Consider the following 27,897-nt stretch of genomic DNA (forward strand, 5'->3'; position numbering starts at 1 on the left):
TCTCAATACTGCTATTACAGGTGGAATTATGAAATAGAAACAGGCCTTAATCCAAGAATTTAATCATGTCAATACAAAATAAATAGAACATTTAATTAATAAATTAATCAATATGTCAGGACAGCCCATTCATGCAGGTAGTGAAATAGTTAAATCAAATACAAATACACAGTAAAAAAAAAAAAGGTTGTTAACCTTAACCCGTTATCAAGTCAATTAAAACATATATTTCATGGTGTGTTAATTGCTTGTGTTTTTTCAGCATTTTCAAAATTTCCTTTGACCCCCCCACCCCCACACATGGATCAGCATTAGTCAGCAGAGTACAAATACATGTGTGAAGTAATCATACAAAATAAACACACAAAAAAATAAAAATAAAAACCCTATTTACAAAGCAACTCTTGTGTGTATGTCTGTTGATTGTTTTAAGAGTGATGGTGCGCAGCCACCCTGGTTCTGCTTCACTATGTCTTGTGACTGCCCTGTGAATGAGTCTGGTTCTTCACAGTGTGGTCAAACTGGAGGTCTGGGGGGTTCAAAGCCAGGTGTCATGACAGCTCTCTCTTTTCCCCACAGGTGTCAGGAGTAGGATGGCTTACCGTGAGGTCTTGAGAGGCGTGTCAGGTTTCAGCCGTTGGAGGCCCACCAGTTAGATGACCCCCTGTGTGAGTGTTGCCAGAGATGGGTGAAGCCCTAGCATGTGGATCTCCACAGGAAGGAGAGGTATGGTAGTGCTGGGGTGTGTGAGAGACACCCCTGTGCACCCAGCGCATGGACAGGCCTCCTGAAGCGTAGGAGTCTGTGACAGGGTGCTTTCCATAGTGGTTGAGGATGTACTCTGATGGTGATGCCAACTAGCTGCGAGTGTGGTACCCTGCAGACTCAGGTCTGATGCAGGGCAACTGTTCTCTTTCATGACCAGTCTGACTAACATTTCCACAAGTAAAGGGAGAGAGCAGTCACCTAAAGTGAAACCTATGTGTGTGTGTGTTTGTGTACTGTATGTTTACGTGTATTCATTTATGTGTATGTGCTTGCACATGTATTTGTATGAGTGTGCATGACTGTGCATGACTATGCTGTCGTTCTTATACCTACCGACAGCACTCAGAGGCCACAAAGAACAGGGATAAGGGCTGATTGACTCTGGATTTTTCCTTTAACAACAACGCCAAAGCACCAAAAGAGGACAGGTTTGCACCACGTAAATTGAAGTTGGAGTTGGAGTTGTGGTTGAGGATGTACTCTGATGGTGATGCCAACTAGACTGGTGCTTTGGCGTTGGTGTTAACTTGTTATCCCTGTTCTTTGTGGACTCTGAGTGCTTCATAGACTTATGAACTCTTAAACTCATAAATTAATCTCATTTAAACTTATAAACTCCAAACTCATTTAAACTTATAAACTCTAAACTCAAAAACTCGTAGACTTATAAACTCAATCTATACACTTATAAACTCTAAACTCAAAAACTCGTACACTTATAAACTCATCAATCTATGCACTTATAAACTCTAAACTCATAAACTCTGAGTGTGTGTGTGTGTGTGTGTTTGTGTCTGAGTGAGTGTGTGAGGGCGAGTTAGTCTCTGTGTGTGTGTGTGTGTGTGTGTGTGTGTGTGTGTGTGTGTGTGTGTGTGTGTGAGTTAGTCTGTGCGTGTGTTTGTGTGAAAGAAAGTGTGTGAGTGAGTGAATGATTGTGTGTGTGCGTGAGTGTGAGTGTGAGTGTGTGAGTTAATGAGCGTGTCTGTGGGTAAGTGTGTGTGAGATTTAGTGAGTGTGTCTGTGCATGTGTGTGTGTGAGATAGTGAGTGTGTGTGTGTGTTAGTGAGTGTGTGTGTGTGTGTGTGTGTGTGTGTGTGTGTGTGTGAGTTAGTGAGTGTGTCTGTGCGTGTGAGTGTGTGTGGGGGTTAGTGAGTGTGTCTGTGCATGTGTATGTGTGTGTGTGAGATAGTGAGTGTGTGTGTTATTGAGCATGTGTGTGTCTATGAGATAGTGAGCGTGTGTGTGTGGAAAAAGTGTGTGAGCAAGTGAGCGTGTCTGTGCGTATGTGTGTCTTCAAACTAATTTAAACTTCAAACTGCTAAATTTACTTCATTTAAACGTGTAAACTAAACTCAAAAACTCTAAGTGTGTGTGCGTCTGAGTGAGTGTTGAGTGAGTTAGTGTGTATCTATCTATCTATCAAATTAATCCATTTCAGCTACTTTAAACTACTTTAAACTTCAAACTAATTTAAACTTCAAACTTCTTTAAACTTACTTAAACCTTAAACTAAATTAAACTTCAAACTACTTTAATCTTCAAACTTTCCGGTCCAAACTTTCTCAAGCCAACTTAAAGTTTGTCTCGACAAACTTTTTAATCTAGTTATCTGTTACAAACACACACACAGGCTTTCCTGTAGCTCAAACAGTAGAGCGTTGGCGCTAGCAACGCCAAGATCATGGGTTCGATTCCCAGGGAAAGCAAGAACTGACAAAAAATGTAAACTGTGTACCTTGAATGCAATGTAAGTCGCTTTGGATAAAAGCGTCTGCCAAATGCATAAATGTAAATATAAACATAGGTTTCACTTTAGGTGACTGCTCTCTCCCTTTAATTGTGGAAATGTTAGTCAGACTGGTCATGAAAGAGAACAGTTGCCCTGGCATCAGACCTGAGTCTGCAGGGTACCACACTCGCAGCTAGTTGGCATCACCATCAGAGTACATCCTCAACCACTATGGAAAGCACCCTGTCACAGACTCCTACGCTTCAGGAGGCCTGTCCATGCGCTGGGTGCACAGGGGTGTCTCTCACACACCCCACCACTACCATACCTCTCCTTCCTGTGGAGATCCACATGCTAGGGCTTCACCCATCTCTGGCAACACTCACACAGGGGGTCATCTAACTGGTGGGCCTCCAACGGCTGAAACCTGACACGCCTCTCAAGACCTCACGGTAAGCCATCCTACTCCTGACACCTGTAGGGAAAAGAGAGAGCTGTCATGACACCTGGCTTTGAACCCCCAGACCTCCAGTTTGACCACAACGCTGAAGAACCAGACTCATTCACAGGGCAGTCACAAGACATAGTGAAGCAGTGTGGCTGTGCTGATCCTTCAGTATAGGTCCTATTCACCAGGCTTCTTGACCCAGGCGTTGCTTGTGTTGCCCATGAGGGAAGCATGAGGGACTTGTCTGTCTGTCAGGAGACCTGATGCACCTTCAGTGTTGCTCGAAGCCAGGGGAAGATGGAGTCCTACAACATGTGAAGAAAAGGTTAGGGTTACAGTGTGCGAATACAACTTTGTCTTGTGCACACACGTCTTCTTGCATTCTATCAGCTTGTTTTTTAGTTATTTTACCTTGAGTGTTGCTTGTGTTGCCCATGAGGGAAGCATGAGAGACTTGTCTGTCTGTCAGGAGACCTGATGCGCCTTCTGTGTTGCTCGAAGCCGGAAGAGGATCGAGTCCTACAACATGTGAAGAAGAGGTTAGGGTTAGGACTTAAAGTGTGCAAATATAATTAAGTCCTACCTGTTACAGATAGCAATGGGAGCAATGGACAACTGGACCAATGGCTTAGTGTTAACATTTTAACAAAATATAACCAGCAGAAAAATAACATACCCTGGTTCCATTTCCTTTTCTTGGTTTTTGCTACCCTTCGTTTATTAGCTGGAAGAGCCCGAAGAACTTCAGAGTCCTTTCTAACCATAACTATTTCCTTTTGGTTATTTAACATGAGGCCATTTTCTCTTCTGCACTGGGTTACAAATGTTTTTCTTAGATTGATCAGTACTTCTGTTGACCTTTTGAGAGTTTCCAGGTCGTTGCATAAATATGTGTTATCACTAAACATCTTTAGTTCTTCTCTCAATTTAAGCTGTGCAGATTTGATCCGCTGTGGCATAATGTCTTTTAGGCTCACTGCTGCTTCATCGTGCACCCGGCAGCCTACTCCATCTTCCAGGATCTCTGCCCCTTCGTTGTGCACCAGGCTCTCTGTTCCATCTTCTGTGCTCTCTGCCCCTCGGCTTCCAACTTGCATCTGGCTCTGTGCTTCTCCATCCTCCAGGCTCTGTGCCCCTCTGGATCCATCTACCCCTCTTACATCGTCAAATGTATCAAGTGTCAGATATGGAGACAGTGTGTAAATAAGGGGCAGGGAATCCCATGAGTGCTTTGTGTTACTAAAAATGGCAAAAATGTGCTTGCAGGGAAGATAAGAAAGTTGAAAAGCTTCACATTCACAAGACGGCTTTGTGAGGTCCACAGAATGAAATGTGTTTGACTGCTCACACCTGACAAGACATGTACCATCATTTCTCTCCACTATATCCTGGGCACTGAAATGGGAAGCTGCAGTGATGTTCTTCAGACAGTGTAGGACAATTTCTCTCGGACGGTTTTGGAGAAAGGCTGGTACATCCTTGCTGTATGCTTTGTGGCATGTTCTGTACCGGTAATTTAGGCTCTCGTAGCCTTTGATTTTTTCTGGGATGAATTGTGTTACAATAGTTTTGACAAGAGAAGACACTGTCCCAGTGCCAGAGATCTTTAAAAAAAATACTTTGAGATTTTTGTTAATTGTTTCCACGCCATTGTTTGTAGTCACTGAAACATTGAAGCCGTCTGGAGCATAAGCTCTGCACCATTTCTGAAAAGGAACCAGAAGAACACTTAATAATCTAAAAATGTATGTATGTCCCTAATAACACCCCTCTCCCTTTGGATTCAGTACTCAGAATTATTTTGTTGAAGTCTTGAATTTCCCCTTGGGGATCAATAAAGTATCTATCTATCTATCTATCTATCTATCTATCTATCTATCTATCTATCTATCTATCTATCTATCTATCTATCTATCTATCTATCTATCTATCTATCTATCTTAACTAACCACCAACTCACCCTTTCTTCTTTAGAAATGTTCATCTATTAGCCTAGTTATTATCCTAGCACTTGACAATATTACCTCTTTGATGGAAATCCACCATTGTTCGACGTACGTCCTCACTTTTTCACTGTCTTTGTATATTCTACTCTCCCTTAAATTCTCTATCGCTACCAAGCAGCTCTCTTCTGGACTAAGGCTTTTGCTGCACTCTATCGTCTGATCGATTGCTCCTGTCTGCTGTGAGTGTGTTTGTTTGATTCGGTGCGATAAGCTCCGTCTTAGCCATATATTTCTTTGTTTTGAACCATCATTTTACTACCATTTCTAGTTGTTTATACTACTACATTTTACCCAACATCTCAGATTAACCTGACATCGCTAGCTTTTGTTATTAGTACTACTAGCACAAAACGCTAGTAATTCACTAGCCTGTTAACGCGCCACCCGTGCGCTCAGCTATTTTATTTATTTATTTTTCTCTCGCGCGTCCGCGCCTTTGAGTTCATAAAAAGCTCAGGTGAGTAAGAATCAGTCAACAAACACGGTGAGTAATGTCTTTGTCCTGTTATTGTCACTTGCACTTCATGTCACATGTTTAGTATAGGCTTCTCTGTCGACAATATAGGATTTATATGTGATAAATGTAAGGAGACAGTTAGGTTGACAGAGAAGATTTCAGAATTAGAAACACGCATCCAAACTTTAATTGAGGATAGTAAGAGTGCTAGTGCTTTAGATGTTTTGGATGCGCATAGAATAGTGCACACTTTACATGAGTCGGTTCTGGCTGAAGTAGAGCCCGTGCAGCCGGGCAAATGGGTGACAGTGAGGGATCGCTCTAGTCGCGGATCTAAAAACCACTCTTCCGTTCCGATTACCATAACAAATCGATTTGCCCCGCTCAGTGAAACACCCACTGAGAATGATTGTGCCCTAGTTATTGGCGATTCTATTACACGGAACGTGAAAATAGAGACACCAACCACCATAGTCACATGTTTGCCGGGAGCCAGAGCGCCTGACATCAAAGCAAATTTAAAAGTGCTGGCTAATGCTAATCGTAAATTCTCTAAGATCATTATTCATGTCGGCACTAATGATGTTCGACTCCGCCAGTCGGAGATCACCAAAATTAATATTAAAGAGGTGTGTGAACTTGCAAGTACGATGTCAAGGACTGTAATTTGCTCTGGCCCCCTTCCTGTTCGCAGGAGTGATGAGATAGTTAGTAGATTATGTTCGCTTAACGGTTGGCTGTCTCGGTGGTGTCCGCTTAATAATATAGAATTCATAGACAATTGGAAAAGTTTTTGGGGCAAACCTGACCTGTTGAAAAGAGATGGTATTCATCCCTCCTGGGATGGTGCTGCTCTTCTCTCTAGTAATATGGCTCATAGTCTTAGAGCTCAAACATGACAATCTGGGGCTCAGGTCAGGAAGCAGACAGACTGGCTTAACCGACTGTCTGCTAGCGGCCTCGCGTCACCAAGGTCAGATAAATCCCATCACATAGAGCCTCTTTCACCTAGCTATCATCATATAGAGACTGTGTCTGTTCCCCGAATTTGGAAATCCAAAAAACGTTTAAACCCAACTAAGGTTAAAAATTGAATTGATGTTCAACAAATAAAAAACAGCTATAATACAGATGAGCAAATGCTAAAGCTTGGGTTGCTGAATATTCGATCGCTTACTTCAAAAGCACTCGTTGTTAACGATATGATTTCAGATAATAACCTAGATGTGCTGTGTTTGACAGAAACCTGGCTAAAACCAAACGATTACATTACATTAAATGAATCAACCCCGCAAGATTACTGTTATAAACATGAGCCTCGTCTGAAACGCAAAGGGGGTGGTGTTGCTGTAATCTATAGTAATAGTTTCAAAACCACTAAGAAATCAAGTTTTAAATATAATTCTTTTGAAGCATTGGTGCTTAATATAAAAATATATAGTGTAAACGATAAATCACGTTTGAGATTTGTGCTGGCTACTGTATACAGGCCACCAGGGCACCATACAGACTTTATCAAAGAATTTGCGGACTTTCTATCAGAATTAATATTGACTGCAGATAAAGTACTAATTGTTGGTGATTTTAATATACACATCGATAATGAAAAAGATGCATTGGGATTGGCATTTAAAGACATTGTAAATTCAATTGGAGTTAGACAACACGTGTCAGGACCTACTCATCGTCGTAATCATACTCTAGATCTAATATTATCACACGGAATAGATGTGGATGCCGTTGAAATTCTGCAGCAGAGCGATGACATCTCAGATCATTATCTAGTCTCGTGTAATTTGCATTTAGCCAAGGCTGCAAAGCCGACTCCGTGTTTCAAATATGTGAGACCTATCACTTCTGCTACTAAAGATTGCTTCATTAATAATCTTCCTAATCAGTTTCATCATCTCAGCATCTCAGATAGCTTAGAAGAACTAGATATTACAGCAGAAACGTTTAACTCTCTCTTTTCCAGCACTTTAGACACAGTTGCTCCGTTGCACTTAAAGAAGATTAAAGAAAATAGTCCAACGCCGTGGTACAACGAGCACACTCGGGCCCTTAAGAGAGCAGCCAGAGAGATGGAGCGCAACTGGAAGAAAACAAAACTAGAGGTATTTCGCATTTCATGGAAAGAGAGCTCAATTACTTACAGAGAGGCTTTAAAAGCTGCTAGATCTGCTTATTTTTCAACCCTATTAGAAGAAAATAAACATAATCCTAGGTATTTATTTGAAACGGTGGCTAAACTAACGAAAAATAAAGCTTCAAGCACCGAAGTTTCCAAGCAACACAGCAGTAATGACTTTATGAACTTCTTCACTTATAAGATTGATAATATCAGGGACAAAATTATAACTATGCAACCGTCTACTACAGTATCGCATCAGGCAGTGCATTGTAGTTGTCACAGTCACCATCTGTCATCGTCCTGTCTTCGTCTTCACTACAGTTCCCAGAATCCTCCTTGTCTCCTCACCTGAACTCACTCCCTTCATTACCCACCTGTTCATCATCATCATCATTTGCATCACCTGTCTTGTGTTCATCTGTCTGTGTATTTAAGTTCCTGGTCTTCACTTGTCTTTTGTCGGTTATTGTTTGTGCACCAGCACTCTGTTCAGTTTGTTTTACCATTGAAATAAAACCTCTGTTATTTGTAATTCGAGTTCATCATTCCTTCATTCATCTTCTTCATCATCTTCATCAACCCGGTAACCCTGACAGAATAACCGACCTAAAACAAAATGGAGGAACGTCTCAAGTTCATCCTTGTGGCCCAGGAGAACCACGACGTCCTGGATTTCTCCCGGAAGTTTTTTCAGCTCGCCCTCGCAAGTTCTTTGGAGGATGAAACCCTCAGCACACTATTCCTGATCGGGGCCACTTTCCATCGTCCCCTCAACCTCCCAGACACCACTGGACTATCCTGGAAAGAGACGGTAATTCGGTGTCTGGAGAGTGTTGCGCCCCGTTCAGGAATGTCATCCAACCCAGCACTTCACGCCAGTCCAGCTGAGCCTGCACTTCACGCCAGAGCTGCCGAGACCAAGGCAGTAGGCGTCGTGCCCGCCGCCCCTGAGTCTATGAGCGTCATGCCGGCCGCGCCTGTGACTGACAGCGTCGCCTGCCCGCCAGAGCCAGAGCCAGAGCCAGTCGCCTGCCCGCCAGAGCCAGAGCCAGTCGCCTGCCCGCCAGAGCCAGAGCCAGTCGCCTGCCCGCCAGAGTCTGTGAGCGTCGTTCTACCTGAGCCAGAGCCAGAGTTTTCAGAGCCCTCTTCACCGCTGGTCCCGTCCAGCACAGAGCCCTCTTCACCGCTGGTCCCGCCCAGCACAGAGCCCTCTTCACCGCTGGTCCTGTCCAGCACAGAGCCCTCTTCACCGCTGGTTCCGTCCAGCACAGAGCCCTCTTCACCGCTGGTCCCGTCCAGCACAGAGCCCTCTTCACCGCTGGTCCCGTCCAGCTCAAAGCCCTCATCGCTGGTCCCGTCCAGCTCAAAGCCCTCATCGCTGGTCCCGTCCAGCTCAAAGCCCTCATCGCTGGTCCCGTCCAGCTCAAAGCCCTCATCGCTGGTCCCGTCCAGCACAAAGCCCTCATCGCTGGTTCCGTCCAGCTCAAATCCCTCTTCATCGCTGGTCCCGTCCCGCTCAAAGCCCTCATCGCTGGTCCCGTCCAGCTCAAAGCCCTCATCGCTGGTCCCGTCCAGCACAAAGCCCTCATCGCTGGTCCCGTCCAGCACAAAGCCCTCATCGCTGGTCCCGTCCAGCACAGAGCCTTCTTCACCGCTGGTCCCGCCCAGCACAGAGCCCTCTTCACCGCTGGTCCCGCCCAGCACAGAGCCCTCTTCACCGCTGGTCCCGCCCAGCACAGAGCCCTCTTCACCGCTGGTCCCGCCCAGCACAGAGCCCTCTTCACCGCTGGTCCCGTCCAGCACAGAGCCCTCTTCACCGCTGGTTCCGTCCAGTACAGAGCCCTCTTCACCGCTGGTCCCAACCAGCACTGAGCCCTCTTCACTGCTGGTCCTGCCCTGCACAGAGCCTTCGCAGCTGGTCCCGTCCAGCTCAACGCCCTCCTCACAGCTGGTCCTGTCCAGCTCAACGCCCTCCTCACAGCTGATCCTGTCCAGCTCAACGCCCTCCTCACAGCTGGTCCTGTCCAGCTCAACGTCCTCCTCACAGCTGGTCCTGCCCAGCACAGAGCCCTCATCGCTGCCCAGCACAGAGCCCTCATCGCTGCCCAGCACAGAGCCCTCATCGCTGCCCAGCTCAGAGCCCTCATCGCTGCCCAGCTCAGAGCCCTCATCGCTGCCCAGCTCAGAGCCCTCATCGCTGCCCAGCTCAGAGCCCTCATCGCTGCCCAGCTCAGAGCCCTCATCGCTGCCCAGCTCAGAGCCCTCATCGCTGCCCAGCTCAGAGCCCTCATCGCTGCCCAGCTCAGAGCCCTCATCGCTGCCCAGCTCAGAGCCCTCTTCGCCGCTGGTTCCGCCCAGCTCAGAGCCCTCTTCGCCGCTGGTTCCGCCCAGCTCAGAGCCCTCTTCGCCGCTGGTCCCGTCCAGTCCAGAGCCGCTTTCGCCCCCTGCCTCTTCCAGTCCAGTGTTAAAGCCTGATATTTCCCCAAAGGAATTTTGGGGGGGGGGCTATCAGTCTTCTCCGCCATGGCCACCTGAAGGGTCTTCTCCGCCGTGGCCACCTGAAGGGTCTTCTCCGCCGTGGCCACCTGAAGGGTCCTCACCGCCGTGGCCACCTGAAGGGTCCTCACCGCCGTGGCCACCTGAAGGGTCCTCACCGCCGTGGCCACCTGAAGGGTCCTCACCGCCGTGGCCACCTGAAGGGTCCTCACCGCCGTGGCCACCTGAAGGGTCCTCACCGCCGTGGCCACCTGAAGGGTCCGCACCGCCATGGCCACCCGAAGGGTCCGCACCACCATGGTCCCCTGCTCCGCCTGCACCACCATGGTCCCCTGCTCCGCCTGCACCACCATGGTCCCCTGCTCCGCCTGCACCACCATGGTCCCCTGCTCTGCCTGCACCACCATGGTCCCCTGATCAGCCTGCACCACCATGGTCCCCTGTTCTGTCTGTTCTGTCTGCACCGTCTTGATCACCTCCTCCTCTGTCTGTCCTGCCACCATCCTGGAGTCCGTACTTCTGAACCTGTTCCACCTTCCTGTCACGGACTCCAGGATGCCCACCCCCCCTCCCGTATGCTGCCATCTTCGGCGCGGGTCGCGCCTTGCGGGAGGGGGGAGTAATGTCACAGTCACCATCTGTCATCGTCCTGTCTTCGTCTTCACTACAGTTCCCAGAATCCTCCTTGTCTCCTCACCTGAACTCACTCCCTTCATTACCCACCTGTTCATCATCATCATCATTTGCATCACCTGTCTTGTGTTCATCTGTCTGTGTATTTAAGTTCCTGGTCTTCACTTGTCTTTTGTCGGTTATTGTTTGTGCACCAGCACTCTGTTCAGTTTGTTTTACCATTGAAATAAAACCTCTGTTATTTGTAATTCGAGTTCATCATTCCTTCATTCATCTTCTTCATCATCTTCATCAACCCGGTAACCCTGACAGTAGTCTCCCTGAGGAAAAATTTGATTCATTCGTTGCTATAGGAGAGGAAGAATTTACTAAACTCATTAAATCATCTAAATCTACAACATGTATGTTAGACCCTATACCGACTAAGCTACTGAAAGAAATACTTCCAGAGGTCATAGATCCTCTTCTTAATATCATTAATTCGTCTTTGTCTCTAGGATACGTACCAAAAAACTTTAAGCTGGCTTTGATTAAACCGCTTGTTAAAAAAACGCAACTTGATCCTTCAGAATTAGTCAATTACAGGCCGATCTCGAATCTACCTTTTCTGTCAAAGATATTAGAAAAGGCAGTATCCTCACAACTGTGTTCCTTTCTTGAAAGAAATGATATCTGCAAGGATTTCCAGTCCGGATTTAGACCGTACCATAGTACCGAAACAGCTCTCGTTAGAGTTACAAATGATTTGCTCTTATCATCCGATCGTGGTTGTATCTCTCTATTAGTGTTACTCGATCTTAGCGCTGCATTTGACACCATCGACCACAACGTTCTTTTAAATAGATTAGAACATTATGTGGGCATTACGGGAAATGCACTAGCATGGTTTAAATCATACTTATCTGACCGTTATCAGTTTGTAGCAGTAAATGATGAGATGTCTCATCGATCACAAGTTCAGTATGGCGTACCACAAGGCTCAGTACTAGGACCGCTGCTGTTCACTCTGTACATGCTACCCTTAGGAGATATCATTAGGAAACATGGCATTAGCTTTCACTGTTATGCCGATGATACTCAGCTCTATATTTCTTCAAAACCTAACGAAACTTATCAATTCACAAAATTAACGGAATGCATAGCGGATATAAAAAATTGGATGACTTGTAATTTCCTACTTCTAAATTCTGAAAAAACAGAGTTTCTAATTATTGGACAAAAAACTTCCTCACGTAATAACCTAGAATACTTACTAACACTTGATGGCTGCTCTGTTAAGTCTTCGTCGCCGGTTAGGAACCTGGGTGTGCTCTTTGATACCAATCTTTCATTTGAAAGTCACGTGTCTAGTATCTGTAAAACTGCATTTTTCCATCTTAAAAATATATCTAAATTACGTCATATGCTCTGATTGACAAATGCGGAACAATTAGTTCATGCGTTCATGACCTCAAGGCTAGATTATTGTAATGCTCTACTAGGTGGTTGCCCTGCACGCTTAATAAACAAACTACAGCTGGTTCAAAACGCAGCAGCTCGAGTTCTTACCAGAACCAGGAAGTATGACCATATTAGCCCAGTTCTGTCAAAACTGCATTGGCTCCCTATTAAACATCGCATAAATTTTAAAATATTGCTGATTACTTACAAAGCACTGAATGGTTTAGCTCCGCAGTACTTGAGCGAGCTCTTAACCCATTATAGTCCGTCACGTCTATTACGATCTCAAAATTCCGACCAGTTGATTATACCTAGAATATCAAAATCCACTGCTGGCGGTAGATCCTTTTCCTATTTAGCACCAAAACTCTGGAACAGTCTTCCTATAATTGTCCGGGAAGCAGACACACTCTGTCAGTTCAAAGCCAGATTAAAGACACATCTCTTTGACCTAGCTTTCACATAATACATTATAGACTTCTCTATTTAATGTTATGCTGCATAGATTAGGTCAGCCGGAACCGGGAACACTTCCCAAAAATCCTGATGTACTCGTTACATCATGAGAAGAATGGCATCTACGCTAATTTTAGTGTCTGTGTTTATCCCAAGGTTTTTCCTGCAGCCTGCCGGATCCAGGCCGTATCCAGATCTGACGAAGGACCTTCACCTGGACCGATGACAACGCAGTGCTGAAGTGCCAACTAGTCTCTCCCTATGGAGGATCCCACTACCACTCTACAGATAAGGCGTTGTCGGGAAAATTCGTCTCGCGGCCCTACCCCAAAGCAACAAATAAAATAAAATTCCTTATCAAAATTTATAAGGAAAGACAAGTATTTTGTTTAGGCTTGGCTTGTAGGGAATTCCAAACCTGCGTATATTCTAACGCACATAACTATAGAACCCATTCTAAATGCGCATGTGACCGCCATCAGCGTTTCTCACAGGTTCGCGTTTAAAGTCTGTGTAGAGAGAATGGTGTCGTCTTAGCGGCCCCTAATTTAATAACAAATGATCATTGCGACGGAACCAAATCAATTAAAACTAACTTTAGATGGAAATAACTTAACTCTGCTGTAAAGCCGAAACAATCTCTGTTACCTTAAATTATACGCTTATCTCTGTAAAGCTGCTTTGAGACAATCTACATTGTTAAAAGCGCTATATAAATGAAGATGACTTGACTTGACTTGACTTGTTCTGGCCCAAGCAATGCTGCGAAGAAGATGTAACAGTTCTCCCTGTTCCCTGTCGGCAAGGCTATTCTTCCCTAAAGGCACAATTATTTGGTCATTTAATCAGTAATTTGCATTGTATTTCACAATTAAACAAAACATATTCATTACATCTACTTATTCCACTGCTTGGTTGAATTCCCCATTGTCCTACGTAATTTAGAACAACCATTAACATTATGTTATTTGAACACATATGAAGTAGATCCATATTTTTGGCTGTATCACACTTGTATATTACTTCGCCGAACTCATTGTGAAATTTAAATGAACTGTCACGTTGTATCCAAGCTGTAAAATGCAGACATTCAGAACATAGCAACATTGTAGAATATGACGGAGGTGGCTTTTAGCTAGATGAATGGCAGCAGGCTAAATAAAATAGCGATGTTTCAAAGCTAAAGTTCATCAGAATCTTGGGATACGCCCGCTTGACAATGGGAGAGATAGAACTAACGACTGACCTTTGGCCGTAGCAACCATTCATTTAGAACTAGTAACGGCAGTTTGTCCTGCAAGTTGAGAAATTAGTTGATATGTGTTGGAAGAAAGTAGTTCTACAAACAAGACCGTTTTAGCGATTAAAACATTTAAATTGTAACATGAAATGAACACGGGAATAAGCGGGATAATGGACTCCACGGTGGTCTGTTAACATAAACTAATGCACTTACGCTTTGCGTCGGGGCCGTCTTACAACCTCGACCGTGCATTAATTTATGTTAACAGACCATCCATAACATAATGTAATCCATTATGCCTTACATAGAACAGGTTTTACTTAGGATTTTAAGATATTTTTAACTACATAGTGTGTGTGTGTGTGTGTGTGTGTGTGTGTGTGTGTGTGTGTGTGTGTGTGTGTGTGCGTGTGTGTGTCTGCCTATCTAGACTTGGAGCCAGGACTCACCATCTTTTGTCCACCTGAGCCAGGCCTGTTCCCGGTGGAAGGTGCACAGGTGTGTCTCCGCTGTAGGGAATACCTGGGCAATGGCCTGCATTTCCTGTTCACTGTAATAATAACAATAATAATAATAATGATGCATTGTATTGTGAAGTTCTTTACATCTGAAACAGATCTCAAAGTGCTGCAGTAAGTATTAGCTAAGAAATGTCAAACAACGAAAACATGCTGAAAAACAAAGTAGAACAAAACAGATATCATAATCTAGCAGAAGGCTCTAGGGAAAATAGGGGGGTTTTAGGCCACGTTTAAGCATTAGTCTGTGGTACCCTAACCTGTAGTCAGTCATGAAATATCTTGGTCTCCACTCAGGGTTCAATCTCTTCAGGAGTTCAAGGGCTTCTGTGATTGATCTGGTTGTTTCAGTCTCGCATATGAATTCCACAACAGGTTTATAACCCACATTTGTTCTCACAACCAAAAAAAAAAGAGGTAAAGAGTATTTTGAAGTTGTATAGGTTGCATCAAGTAAAACCATGTCCCCGTATCGCGGAAGGAGCCTGGCTTGCTTTTGGTTTTGGTGGACAAAGAGGAACTGATTTGATTGTCCATCTTCTCCAGTGGTGCACTTTCTGAAGAAAAAGTGATTACCCTGCCCTTCCTCCACCCATTGAGCAATCTTTCTTTCTAGGTTTTCCTGGTCAAGTGCGGAGTACCGGCCTGCCACTAAGGCTATGTGTATGTGGCTCTGTATGGTAGTATTTGAAGGAAAGTAGGCCTGGTCTTCCTCAAAAGGTCTCTGCTGGTCATTGGGACACAGGTCCTTCAATACATACTGTTTTAGGGCTCTTTTAACAAATGCGACAGATGTAATACCCAATCCCACCATCTCATGTATTTTATCCCGCACTTTGGGATGAATTTGCCTCCCAAAGCAACACCCTTTGTCGATAATGTGATTCAAATGAGCTTCTACCAGCGGAATCCGGACATGTATGAAGGAAGATGTTGGTGGACTCCCCTGAGCCAAATCCTCTTTTAGCCTTTTCATAGCCTCTTCTTTTGTAGTTCTGGAGGCATCACCTTTTACACTGTATGTGTCATATCTAAAATATAAAAAACTATGTTAATGACTCTCATCCCTTTGACCATTCTTGTGAAAACACACTTCAAATCATCCTCTAACTCACTACCCTCACAGCTTCTCACCTCTTCACATATCTTAAGAAGAGCTTGGCCGGACAATCCACCTTCTTCCCTTTTTGTACATGAAACTTTTTTTTTGTGTACACATGTTCAACGGAATGCTCCTGCAACGATTGGCAAAGCCGCATAATCAGCTAATTTATTTAAATGGTAGATGGACTGTTAAATTATTTGACTGTTATATAAATGGACTTTTGGCCTACATTAATCACTGATTAGTCAATTTACCTCTGCTGTAGGTGTGTTCCGGGATGCTTTCCCATGCTCGCAATCCCGGATCACTCGCTTGGTAATACACACAGTGGGGTGTCTTCACAGTAGTCCTCCACTTGCCACACTAGCCTCGCCTTCTCATCATCCTTTACCTTGACAGACCTTAAGAAAGAGATATTTTGCAAAACCAAAGAATGTGGAAGGGGGAGGGGAACTAGATAAAGGTGTAACGCAATGTCAGTTATGTTATGTTGATTGACTGATTGATTTTTGGATTACAAAAACACATACATTAGTTAACTGTGTTTCATAGTAACTTAATACCATTTGTTGAAAGACGTGAGCATTGCTCTTTTATGGTTTTCCAACAGAGTTGTCAGATCCTCCTCCGACTTAACAATTACAGAAATGTATCCCCCATCTCTCTTGACAACTTCATAATGTGGAGGCATCCAAGGCAGATCTATCAAACATTAATATTTCGTTAACACAAATCAGGGGTGCAAACCAGATGAGGCTTCTGTAAGACTACAGGTGAAGCAGTGCTAAAAAAAGTTTTACAAAAGTCTTACAATAACTATTTTCACCAAAAGAGGACAGGTTTGCACCACGTAATTTGAAGTTGGTCAAGATTACTCTATCTAGCTAATCTATCTAACTCTATCTAACTAACAGTCGAAATCTTAACTAAACAGGAAACAGTCGAAATCTTAACTAAACAGGAAAACAATCTAACATGATTAAAAACTTACCCTCCATCGTGCAAAAAGATGTACACAGGGTAACGTTAACTTCCCACTCCACAGACGAGTCCAGAGACGGTTGGAATCTTTGACGCTGGTGCGTGCTGACCCGCATGAGAGATGTGACGCAGGACGTAACCCCTCCCCCCGGGCGAGATGTCCCAATATTTATGAATCCCGTATGGTGAAGGCTATTTGATGATGTGGGGCTATTTTAATTCCAAGGGAACTTTATCAGGATGCATAGTATCCTAAATTTTTTTTTTTTAAATACTTAAAAATAAAAATCTGCCTGCCTCGATGGGAATTTAACATAGGGGTGTCCAAACTTATGCACCCTGTATTTTAAGGAAGAATATTTATTTATTTATGATACATTATTCATTCACAAAGAAAATTGGTGTCCTTAAAGGTTGGATATTTCCTAATTTTTTTAAGGCATTAAGTTCAATTTCCAAAAGATGATTTTTTTATTCCTCTTTTTAGTCAACTTTAGCATGGGTGTCTAAACTTATGCATAGCACTGTAATTATATCATATAAAATGCTTTATTTGCATGTACACATTTAAAAGACGCTTTTATCCAAAGCAACTTACAATAGAGTGTCTTACATCAATCACCAAAGCGAGCTGTGCTTGCACCTCCTATTCAGGCAAGCACAGCAGTTCCTGCTTTTGGCAGAAACCAAACTGCTCTTCCAGAGGGCAATTTACTTTCTGGCTGAAGATTTGGAAACTTTGGGTCTTGTCCCTGAAAGGTAACAGCTCATAGATTCTGATCTCTGAACTGAGGATTTTGAGACACTTTTGACTTCCAGAGCTCCCACCACAAGAAAATTGTATGACCTAAAATTGCAGAGTTCCTCTGTAGGATCTTTCTGTGGTCCTGGAAAGTTTTTTTTATTTTTTTTTTTATTAGAGGCTCCATTTGAGCCCTTAGAGTCAGCCTCAGAGAGGCTTCTCACTTTTAAGGTGGCTCTACTATTTGCGTTGACATTGCTCAGGAGAGGAGAAGATCTGCAGGCCCTGTCCGTAGACTTGCCCCCAGGTATAATCAGAGCTATTTTGCACACCTCCTGTAACCAGCCACCCGGTCGTACTTCCCTTCGCCACATGAATCGCCATAGCAATAGAGAGGCTGCATCTACTATAACCAATCCAGGCTCTTAGGATTTATGTTGGGCCAGTGGCGTACATTCTCCTAATCTTTTGCAAGTGTGGATATCTGCAGGTTGGAGTAATGAGCATTATAAAAGTTTGGGGCATGCCGAATGGTAGGTGCGCGTGGAAGGGTCTTTATTATTGGTCGCGAAAGCTGTCGAACAAGGTGTGTGGCAGGGTTAGTTTCTGTTGTAGCAATTCACACCTCCAAAACACACCTCCTTTCTGCACGCCCAGTGCTCTGACCTGCAGCTACCCCTGTCTTGTTTTCTGGTCTGCTTTAGTAACACAGTCACCAAGCAGTGCCTTTCCCATTGGATTGTAGATGCTATTGCTCTGTCCTATGAGGCTCTCGTAATGGCTTTGCCTCTGGAAATCCACAAGGAGTGTAGCATCTTCTATAGCTCTATCTAGGGGTGGGCCCTGACATAAGGTTTGTGCTGCAGCCGGCTGGCCCTCTCCGCACACATTACACAGGATTTACAGTCTGGACATGGGCTCAACCCCAGGGTCACAGGTCCTTCGGGGTTTACCAAGTCATGTCTGCATTCAACAGTTGTCTGTGCCAGTATTACACAACCTTGTTGAGCAGACAATCTTCCTTAGTGTGGCAGCGTTGGTAATGACATTCCCATAGTGTCAATGCCATGACAGAGTTGAGTTCCGAAAGGGAACGTTTCCGGTTACGCATGTAACTTGGTTCCATGAAAGGGGAATGACCGAGCGTTTGCCGTGGCAGCTCCGAGACTCTGGAATGAGCTGCCTTTGCACATCAGACTGACTGAGTCTCTTCCTGTTTTTAAATCCCGTCTTAAAACTCATTTATTTTCTTTGGCTTTTAACTCAGTTTGATTGTTGACTTTCAGTTTTGTATTACTGTTGCATTTATTTTTATTGTTATTTATTGTTTTATCTTTATGTTATTGTGTCTTTGTTGTATGTTATTGTTTATTTATTGACTGTGTTCAGCACTTTGGTCAACAGTGTTGTTTTTAAGGTGCTTTATAAATAAAGGTGGATTGGATTGGATTGGATTGGGAACTAGATGCTGTCATGGTGTTGACACTATGGAAATGTCATTACCAACCCCTCTTAGGGAACCAAGTTATATACGTAACCTGAGACATTTTTCCTTCAAATGATATTGAATCTGTCCAGTGATATTTTTGATAGCACATTCACATTTTGTAACAACATTTCAATCTTACCTGGATGTTTTTTGTTTCCTTCGTCTGCTAAGAAATGAAGTCCTCTGGTGTCTTTATTTAAAATCTGAAGTTCATCAGGTTTGGGTTGTAACACTTCCTATTTTGAAGGAATAGTTAAAAAAAAAAGTCAAAAAAAAAAAAAAAAAACCTTCCACTAAGGATTTTTATCCTTAATCTCATGAAATACATCTGGTTACACTTGCACACTTACCTGTGCATTCACCGCAGCTAGGGTCGCCAACCATAGATATGTACAGTAGATGTAGCTCGGCTGCTTCAGGTACGTCAAAAGTGCCGCCATCTTGGAATCGTCAACCAGGAGACCTGTTTGAATGTCAATTTGAAGGAGATGCCTGTCACGACCTTGTCTTGTTTAGTTTCATGGTCATATTCTGCTTAGTTTCCCCTGTCACCCTTTGTTCTCATTCTTTGTTTGTTGTTTTTTAAGTGTTCCTTTCTAATTATTTATAGGTATAGGCTGCCTGCATTTTTCTTATAAAATAAAGGTAACATTATTATTATTATTTTAATTACTATATTATATTTATTTTTAAATACTGTAATTTTATAATAATGAAATAGTGCAACCCTACAAGTAGGCACAATGTGAATGTTAAATCGCAATTTTAACCAGAATTTAACCAGATTTCCCCCCTAAACTGTGCAGCCCCATTTGCTCCTGATTTCAGCAGGTTCACAGTTGTTGTTTTTTTTTGTTTTGTTTTTACAGGGACCAGATGCCACTGACGAGTCCTGCTGACTCCTCCTAACCTCTCCTAACCTTCTCTGATCAAGTCAAGTCAACCTTTATTTTTTATAGCATACAACCGAAGTTGACCCAAAGTGCTTTACAGATAAACTTTAAACTTTAAACTTTTTTCTTTTTAAATACAACATCATACATTCTATCAGCTTCAAAAACCCATTTCATGATCTATTCAAAGCCAAAGAAAACAGATATGTTTTTAAAGAAGACTTAAAAATGGCTAGCGATGAAGATGACCTCACATGGAAAGGAAGACTATTCCATAATTTCAGAATCTTCACCAAAAAAGCACGGTCACCCTTAGATTTATAACAGCAATGAGGAACTGTCAATAGCAATAGATCAGAAGACTAGAAGTCTCTAGTTGGAGAGTAAGGCTGGGCATACACTGTGCAATTTTCGTCCGATTTTGAGCCGAAATCTGAATCGTGCGACTCTTTTTCGGGTCGGGGCGATTTTCAGCTTTGTCATGCGTAGTTTATCGCACAGTGTTCGTGCCGTGTATGGGGGGATACGAGAGGCGATAAACCTCTCCTGACCGGCAATCGGATGGTCGGATGAATTTCTGGCATGTCAGATATTTTGGTTGCTCCTCGTGACTAAATCGCATAGCTGAAACATGAAACATGGTGCCGCCGCGTTCGGATGCCGTTCTGGTTGCTCCGCTTAGACTGTGTTTTTATTTAGTATTTAATTTAGAACTACTTTTTTCTTTTGTACATATAACATCTGCATTGATTATGTATGATAGTAGAACACTTTTAACCATTAGAAATCATTTTAATTACCTAGTGAGCGATGTTTTATCCATTGACCCAGCGTGGCCACCAGAGATTCTTCGTGCTATGGAGGGGAATAATAGCCAGGAGAAAGCTCCTCTGAAGCGACGGAATAAAAAACACAGAGGGAAACGTGCTGGGGTACAGAATAGACTGAGGACTAGAGTGCATAGTCCACCTTTGGCCAGTATCCTGCTTGCCAACGTCCAGTCACTTGAGAACAAAATGTAATCTGAGAGCTAGGATAAGATTCCAGCGGGATATCAGGGACTGCAACATCCTCTGTTTGACCGAAACATGGCTTACCCCGGAGGTACCGGATGCAGCTGTAACACCGTTCGAAGATTTCTCAGTTTTTAGGATGGACAGGACAGCTGAGGCTGGTAAAATCCGGGGTGGTGGGGTATGTTTCATGATTAACAGCAAATGGTGTGACCTAAGAAACATCATCACTTTGTCCCATTCCTGCTCGCCTCACCTGGAGCATTTAACCTGTTAAGCTGCAAGCCCACTTTTGAAAAATCCCCAGAAATGACATACCCACACTGAAACAGATACAGTTCATGAACCCTTTGCACTAAAAGCACAAGTATGATCTCATTTGAAAGCTGACACCTGGCAGTTTATTGTAAATGTAGAATTAATTATTGTCATAATGAATTTTTTTTTATAAATAGCTTTAAAGTTTTGTAAAGTTATTAGAAATTTATTTTTATGAAACATCTTCATGAAAATAAAATTGAAGTTGACCCTGTAGCAATCTAGAAATGCACTACAGCTAAAGCCACATGTCTAAACATTTTATGTTTAAAATCTGAAGATGATAAGTCTAAAACTCTGTATTTAGTTCATTTTTTTCAAGATAGAAGCACCTAGAGCTAGCTAGCATGTTAGCTTAGCACACCATCAATACATGACAATTTATGAGATTAAAACCATGTTTGTGCTTCAAACTTACTTTAAAACGCAAGTGAAGTGTTTTAAATAATCTTCTGTGATCTAATTTGACATCAGATAAAAAAAATCTGACAGAAAATATACTATTTGATCATATTCTGCACAATGATGGTCTATAGATTAGCATTACATTATACATATAATCTATTATTATTAAAATACCTGGCATGGCTTGAAAAACACAGGTAACTCGAATATCATTGCAATCATGTTTATTGTCTTCAAAATATCTGTATCTGCATGATACAGCGCTATCTCTTGTTAGCTTTGTGTGTATCTCTGGTATCAGTGACGTCCTGGAATGTCACATGATTATGGCTCTTCTTCATGTCCCATATATGGGTTATTATTGTGCTTATAGCGCCCTCAGGCTTCTGGTATGAATTGAAAACCCAGTAAATGAGAGTGCCAAACGCTCATAAAGATTACATCGACGCATTTGGGTATAAATTCAATAAATATTATTCCTGTCAATAGAAATCTGATGTAAACCTATGAGAATCTATCAATATTTCTCCAAATCTGCACATTTTTGAGCTAAAAGCCCTGAGGGACGTTGTTTTGTGTATCGCTGTCATGACGACAGCACGGGAGTTTTTTTATGAATGAAAGCGGCTGACGCGCATAATTCATATTAAAGGTATCGACTCATTTTTTCATTTCATAACTCCTGACAGAAATTTAGAAATAACTGTCGCTATAAGTTTCTCAGAATACAATAGTGGTCAAATACTGAAACTTGAGTATTATATCTTTTTAATGATGTATAGTTTGTCAAGGCATAACATTAAATCTGATAGTAAATTTGAACTAAATAAAAAAAAAAACGCTTCAGTGCGCGGGCGCACTGGCAAAGGTTAACAGGTTAACGATCAAGTGCCGCCCGTTTTATCAGCCACGGGAGTTTACATCGGTCATTGTAACGGCCGTTTATATCCCACCTCAGGCGGACACAGATACGGCCCTGTCTAAGCTCCATGACATGCTCAGTGTGTGTTTAAACCGTTATCCGGACGCTGCCATCATTGTGACTGGAGATTTTGATAATGCAAAACTCAGATAGGTAATGCCAAACTTTTATCAACATATCTCCTGTCCAACCAGAGGGAAGAACACACTGGATCACTGCTATTCGCAATTCAGCAATGGTTATAAAGCTAACTTGCTACCGGCTTTTGGGAAGTCAGATCATGCCGCTATCCTTCTAATACCGGAATATAAACAAATGCACGTGCGGGTGGCTCCAGAGAAGCAGGTCGTGAAACATTGGTCTGCCCAATCAGATCCCATGCTGCAGGATGCGCTCGATGACGTGGACTGGGATATGTTCAGAGCTAGTTCTGGTGACGTCGATGAGTTTGCGGATGCAGCTATCAGCTTTATCGGCATTCTGGTTGAGGAAGTAACACACGCCATCACAATAAAAACTTTTTCTAACCAGAAACCATGGGTTGATAAGACGATCAGATCAGCAGTGAACGCGCGCACAGCTGCGTACAATGAGGGACTTGTGTCGGGAGACATGAACAATTACAAAGCATCATGTTATGCTCTCCGACGCGCAGTGCGAACTGCAAAACAAAAGTACAGAGAGCGAGTGGAGTCTCATTTCCAACTTGATGACACCCGACGCATGTGGCAGGGACTGAGGAATATTGGCGCATTCGGAGGGGGACCCACCGTTGCGGTAAGTGCAGACTCTTCTCTGGCTGATGAGCTTAACATCTTTTGTGCACGCTTTGAGACAAACTGCTCTAGTACTACTTTCAGTTTAATAATAATAATAATAATAATATGTTTATTTTCTATAGCACCTTTCAAGAACCCAAGGTCGCTTCACAATGCAATACAAATAACAAACAAACAGCAAGCAAACAGATACAAAGGCCATCTGCTTATAACAGACAAACAATTGACTTGAATCAAAGAAAAACATATTGTACTATTTATCAAAGCATACAATTACGACAAAGTAAGTAGCAGATAGGGCTGAGAAAGTGGAGAACAGAGAAAACAGTGTTGAGGATACTTATTTATTGGGCAAGCTTGAAGATATGAGTTTTAAGTTGTTTTTTGAAAGACCAGATGTTGTCGGCCGCACGAAGATTCGGGGATAGCTTATTCCAAAGCTTTGGGCCAACAACACTAAAAGCCCTACCGCCCACCGTAGAGAGTCTGACCCGGGGTACCACGAGTAGATTTTCAGTGCTGGACCTAAGGACCCAAGTTGGAACATATGGCTGTACCAAATCAACAAGGTATTTGGGTGCCGGGCCATGTAAGGCTTTATACACTAGGACCAACAGTTTGAATTGGATGTGGTTTATGACAGGAAGCCAGTGCAGTTGGTGAAGGATAGGAGTGATATGGGCAGATTTTTTATTATATGTGAGGGCTCGTGCAGCAGAGTTTTGTACCATTTGAAGGCGGTGTATTGCATTGGTGGGTAGTCCGCTGTATAATGAATTACAGAAGTCCAATCTGGAAGTGATGAAAGTGTGAATGACAGTTTCTGCATCTATAAAGGTAAGAGAGGGGCGAATACGAACAATATTCCGCAGGTGAAAGAAGCATGATTTGACAGTCTGACTAATGTGTGAGTGAAAGCAGAGCGTGGGGTCGTACAGTTTTTGAAGGCCTAATCTCAATACCATCTATATCGATAAAAATGTCATGTCTGGGTGAGCTTTGTGATCTAGGGTTAATCAACAGGATTTTGGTTTTACCAGCATTAAGCTGTAGAAAGTTAGAGGACATCCATGTTTTAAGTTCCTGGAGGCAGGAGATAACTGAAGAGGGTGGAAATGATGAGTTGGGATTGATCGTGAAGTAAATTTGAATGTCATCAGCATAGCTATGAAAATTGAGGCCATGCTGTCTGATGATCTGGCCTAATGGTAGCAAGTAGATTAGAAATAGAAGCGGGCCAAGTACAGAGCCTTGGGGCACACCGTGAGAAACAGACACAGAGCGTGAGCGATTCTTACCTATCTTAACAAATTGTTGTCTATCACATAGATACGAGGTCAACCACTGAAGTGCCGCACCCGTGATGCCTATTGCAGACAATCGTGAGATAAGTGTAGAGTGGCACACAGTGTCAAATGCTGCACTGAGGTCAAGGAGAACCAAGATACTATGTGCACCAGAATCAGAAGCCAGAAGGAGATCATTTAGTACTTTTAGAAGAGCTGTTTCTGTGCTGTGGTATGTATGGAAACCAGATTGAAGAGGTTCAAAGAGATTATGTCTCTCTAAGTGTGATTGCAGTTGTGGCACAACTACCTTCTCAAGTAGCTTGCCAACGAAAGCGAGGTTTGATATTGGTCTATAATTGCTATGAATGGCGTTGTCAAGGCCGGGCTTCTTGAGGATTGGAGTAATGGCCGCTACTTTCAGATTAAGCGGAACAGTGGCAGTGGCAAGAGACCTGTTAATAAGGTGGGTAATAGGTTTAATGAGTAAAGACAAATGAGTTTTTAGAAGGTATGTTGGAATAGGATCAAGTGTACAGGAGGTAGAATTTGATATGTTAATCAATTTTTCAACCACAGATGTATTAGTGAGTGAAAAAGTGTCTAGCGGACAACCGATCAAATATGGAGTTGAAGGGGTAGCTGCAGTGGAAGAAAACGACTGATAAATGTTGTCAATTTTTTGAAGGAAAAAAGACTGAAAACTTTCACAAAGATCAGCAGAACCAGTAAGAGCTACGGTGGACGGTTTGACCAGTTTATTTATTTCTGTGAAAAGAGCTTTAGGTTTGCATTTAGCTTTGTTAATAACAGTAGAAAGATAGTTAGAGCGTGCAATGTTAAGTGCTTCTTTGTATTTCACTACTGAATCAGAAAAGGCTATGGCATGGACAAGAAGGGAAGATTTGTTGTGGAGTCTTTCAAGACGCCTACATTGAGTTTTCAGAACTCTGAGCTCAGGGGTAAACCAAGGAGAGGAATGAGTAGACGGAACAGTTCTAGTTATTAAAGGAGCAAGCTCATCCAATACATCACCAATCGATTTATCATAGGTAGAAACTATCTCATCAGGACACAGCAGATTGAGTGAGGAAGGAAGAGCAGAAACAACAATGGCAGCGGAGAAATTTTCAACAGTTATAGTTTTCAGATTTCGGTAGGATATAGTAGTGTTGGTTATAGGTTTTACAATGAGGAGTGAGAAATCAAAGAGAATTAGTTTATGATAAGAGATGCCCAGATTATGACCATGAACATCCACATTATCAATACCAACAGTGCAGAGCAGATCGAGAGTATGAGAGTGAGAATGTGTTGGGAAGTCAATATGCTGAGATACTTCAAAATGTGTAGTATTTTGCAAGTAAGTATTTTGCAGCAGTACAATCAGAATCAACATGTATATTAAAGACACCAAGCATCATTATTTTGTCATGCCGGGCAAAAGCGAGAGTGAGAAGTTCAGTCAGATCAGAGCAGAAGTTTGGGTTGTTTCTAGGGGGTCTATAAATCAGTAGAATCAGAAGCGGAGCGGGGCCAGCAAGTTGAAGTGAAATACATTCAAAACTTGGAACATCAAGAATGTCATATTTAGTTACTTTGTAATTTTTCTTAAAGATCACTGCCAGACCACCACCTCTACCACTAAGTCGAGGTTTTGTCAGATAACTATATCCAGCAGGGGTTAAAAGGTTCAGCTCAACAAAATCGTCAGGTGTTTGCCAGGTTTCAGTCAGAAAGAGTAAATCCAGGTCTCTCTCAGTTGAAACTTCATTCAGTAGTGTACCCTTGCCAGTCAGGGAACGAGTGTTCAAAAGTGCGCAGTTGTGTCGATGAGGAACATGCAACGAGTAGGTCACATCTTTAGTTAGGGGTATGAGAGTCCTGGCATGGTGGAGAGTCACATCGTTACTATAGTAACGCTCCGATCTCGGCGACAGGATCACAGGTATTGAGAGACAGGAGTCGTAGTTATAAAGCCATCTACGTTTAGCAGACCGATGGATATAACGTGTACGACGTGCAATTCCGAGAGTAGTACACAAATCAAACGTGGAGGATTCCAGACGGAGTAGACGATTTAGGTTATGCAGTTGCAATGAAGTATAATTTAAATCCATACCGTGAATGAGAAGCAGAGCAAGGCCAGCAAAGCCCAGGGCCAGCAGTCTCAATGCCGGAGAGTTATTAATGGCAAGGTACATCTCTTTGCAGTTTAAGACAGCACTCACAGAAAGCCGAATGGCCACCCACGTTACTACAACACCATGTTAGCCAAACCCAGCTGGTGATCCACAAAACTAAACTAAACAGCTCGCTAAACAAGTTAAAACTTGCCTACCTTCTGCATCAGATGTTATGGGACTCACAGATATGCAGTGGTAGAGGGCTCGCGGGGAAAGTAATGCGAGGCCACCACGTTAGCCAGACCAAAGAGGGCAGAACCACAATAAAACACTACGCAATGAATAAGGGGAAGGGTTAGCCACCGAGAGTGCAGAAGAATGGTAAAGCCGAAACAGTGGGCAGAGGGCTCGCAGGGATTTCACAAATTGAGACGCTGAACAGAAGTTAGCAGAGATTGTCCAAATTGTCCAGGGAGTGTCAGAGACTTCCGAAAATGTAAATCCATGCAACTGATGCTTAACTCAAACATCCAACACTGTTCCATTAAGTTTTTATGTCCCGAGAAAGCACATCCAGAAGCCAACAGCAGGTTTATCCCGATTATATATCCAGATTTCGTATCCCGAGAAAAGCATCCAGATTCTCCGTTCAGCAGTGTCGCCCAGAAGTAAACAACATGATGTTGAGCATGAAGCGTAACAAACAGAAAAAGTCCAGATTCCGTTCCAACAGAATAGCCCAGATGCAAGCAACACGGTGTTAATAGAGGAAACGTAACAAACAAAGATTTACAAAACAAAACAAAACAAAACAAAACAGCGATTTGCGATGAGAAGCGGCAGCCAGTTCGTGCACAGCGTACTCTCACCCAAGACGGAAGTATATTAAAGTATATTAGTTTGCCAGTGTGCAACACTGGGAAAATAGATATTGGCGTTGGAAACGAGCACACGATCACGGTATCGGAAGACGAAGTTCGTAGAGCTTTGAAGCGTGTGAATGTCAGGAAAGCAGTTGGCCCGGACGGCATTCCAGATCGAGTGTTGAGATCCTGCGCTGAGCAGTTGACGGGCTTGTTTACATCTATTTTTAATGAGTCTCTCGCTCAGTCAGTGGTACCCACTTGTTTCAAGAAATCTGTAATTGTTCCTGTGCCAAAAAATAATAAGCCCTCTTGCCTAAATGATTATCGACCAGTGGTACTCATGTCACAAATTATGAAGGTTTTTGAGAGGCTTATCAAGAACATAATTTGCTCCTCCGTCCCAAATAACATCGATCCACTCCAGTTTGCCTATCGTCCCAATAGGTGTACTGAGGATGCTGTCTCTCATATACTACATGCCACTCTTACCCATACTGACAGCAACAAAAGGAATTATATGAGACTACTATTTATAGATTACAGCTCAGCTTTTAATACCATAGTTCCCCTCAGACTGGTCTCCAAGCTCAGGGGCCTTGGTATTAATGCCCAGCTCTGTGATTGGGTCCTGGACTTTCTCACGTGCA

At 43.0% G+C, this 27,897-nt stretch overlaps 1 protein-coding gene across 2 annotated transcripts in view; it reads right to left on the reverse strand.

The window, feature by feature from the left end:
• LOC308703840 (stonustoxin subunit beta-like) overlaps positions 1–27,897 on the reverse strand; it is a 124,599-nt gene that overhangs the window by 51,436 nt on the left and 45,266 nt on the right. For both annotated transcript variants that reach the window (XM_081387799.1, XM_081387800.1), the window contains exons 2-3: positions 18,993–19,105; positions 18,782–18,878 (exon numbers count right to left, since the gene is read on the reverse strand). In XM_081387799.1, coding sequence (XP_081243925.1) covers positions 18,782–18,878; positions 18,993–19,082 — 187 coding nt within the window. In that variant the 5' untranslated portion in view covers positions 19,083–19,105. The remainder of the gene's footprint in view (positions 1–18,781; positions 18,879–18,992; positions 19,106–27,897) is intronic.

Source organism: Scardinius erythrophthalmus, assembly GCF_964197995.2.
Source record: "Scardinius erythrophthalmus genome assembly, chromosome: 16".
NCBI lineage: Eukaryota > Metazoa > Chordata > Actinopteri > Cypriniformes > Leuciscidae > Scardinius > Scardinius erythrophthalmus.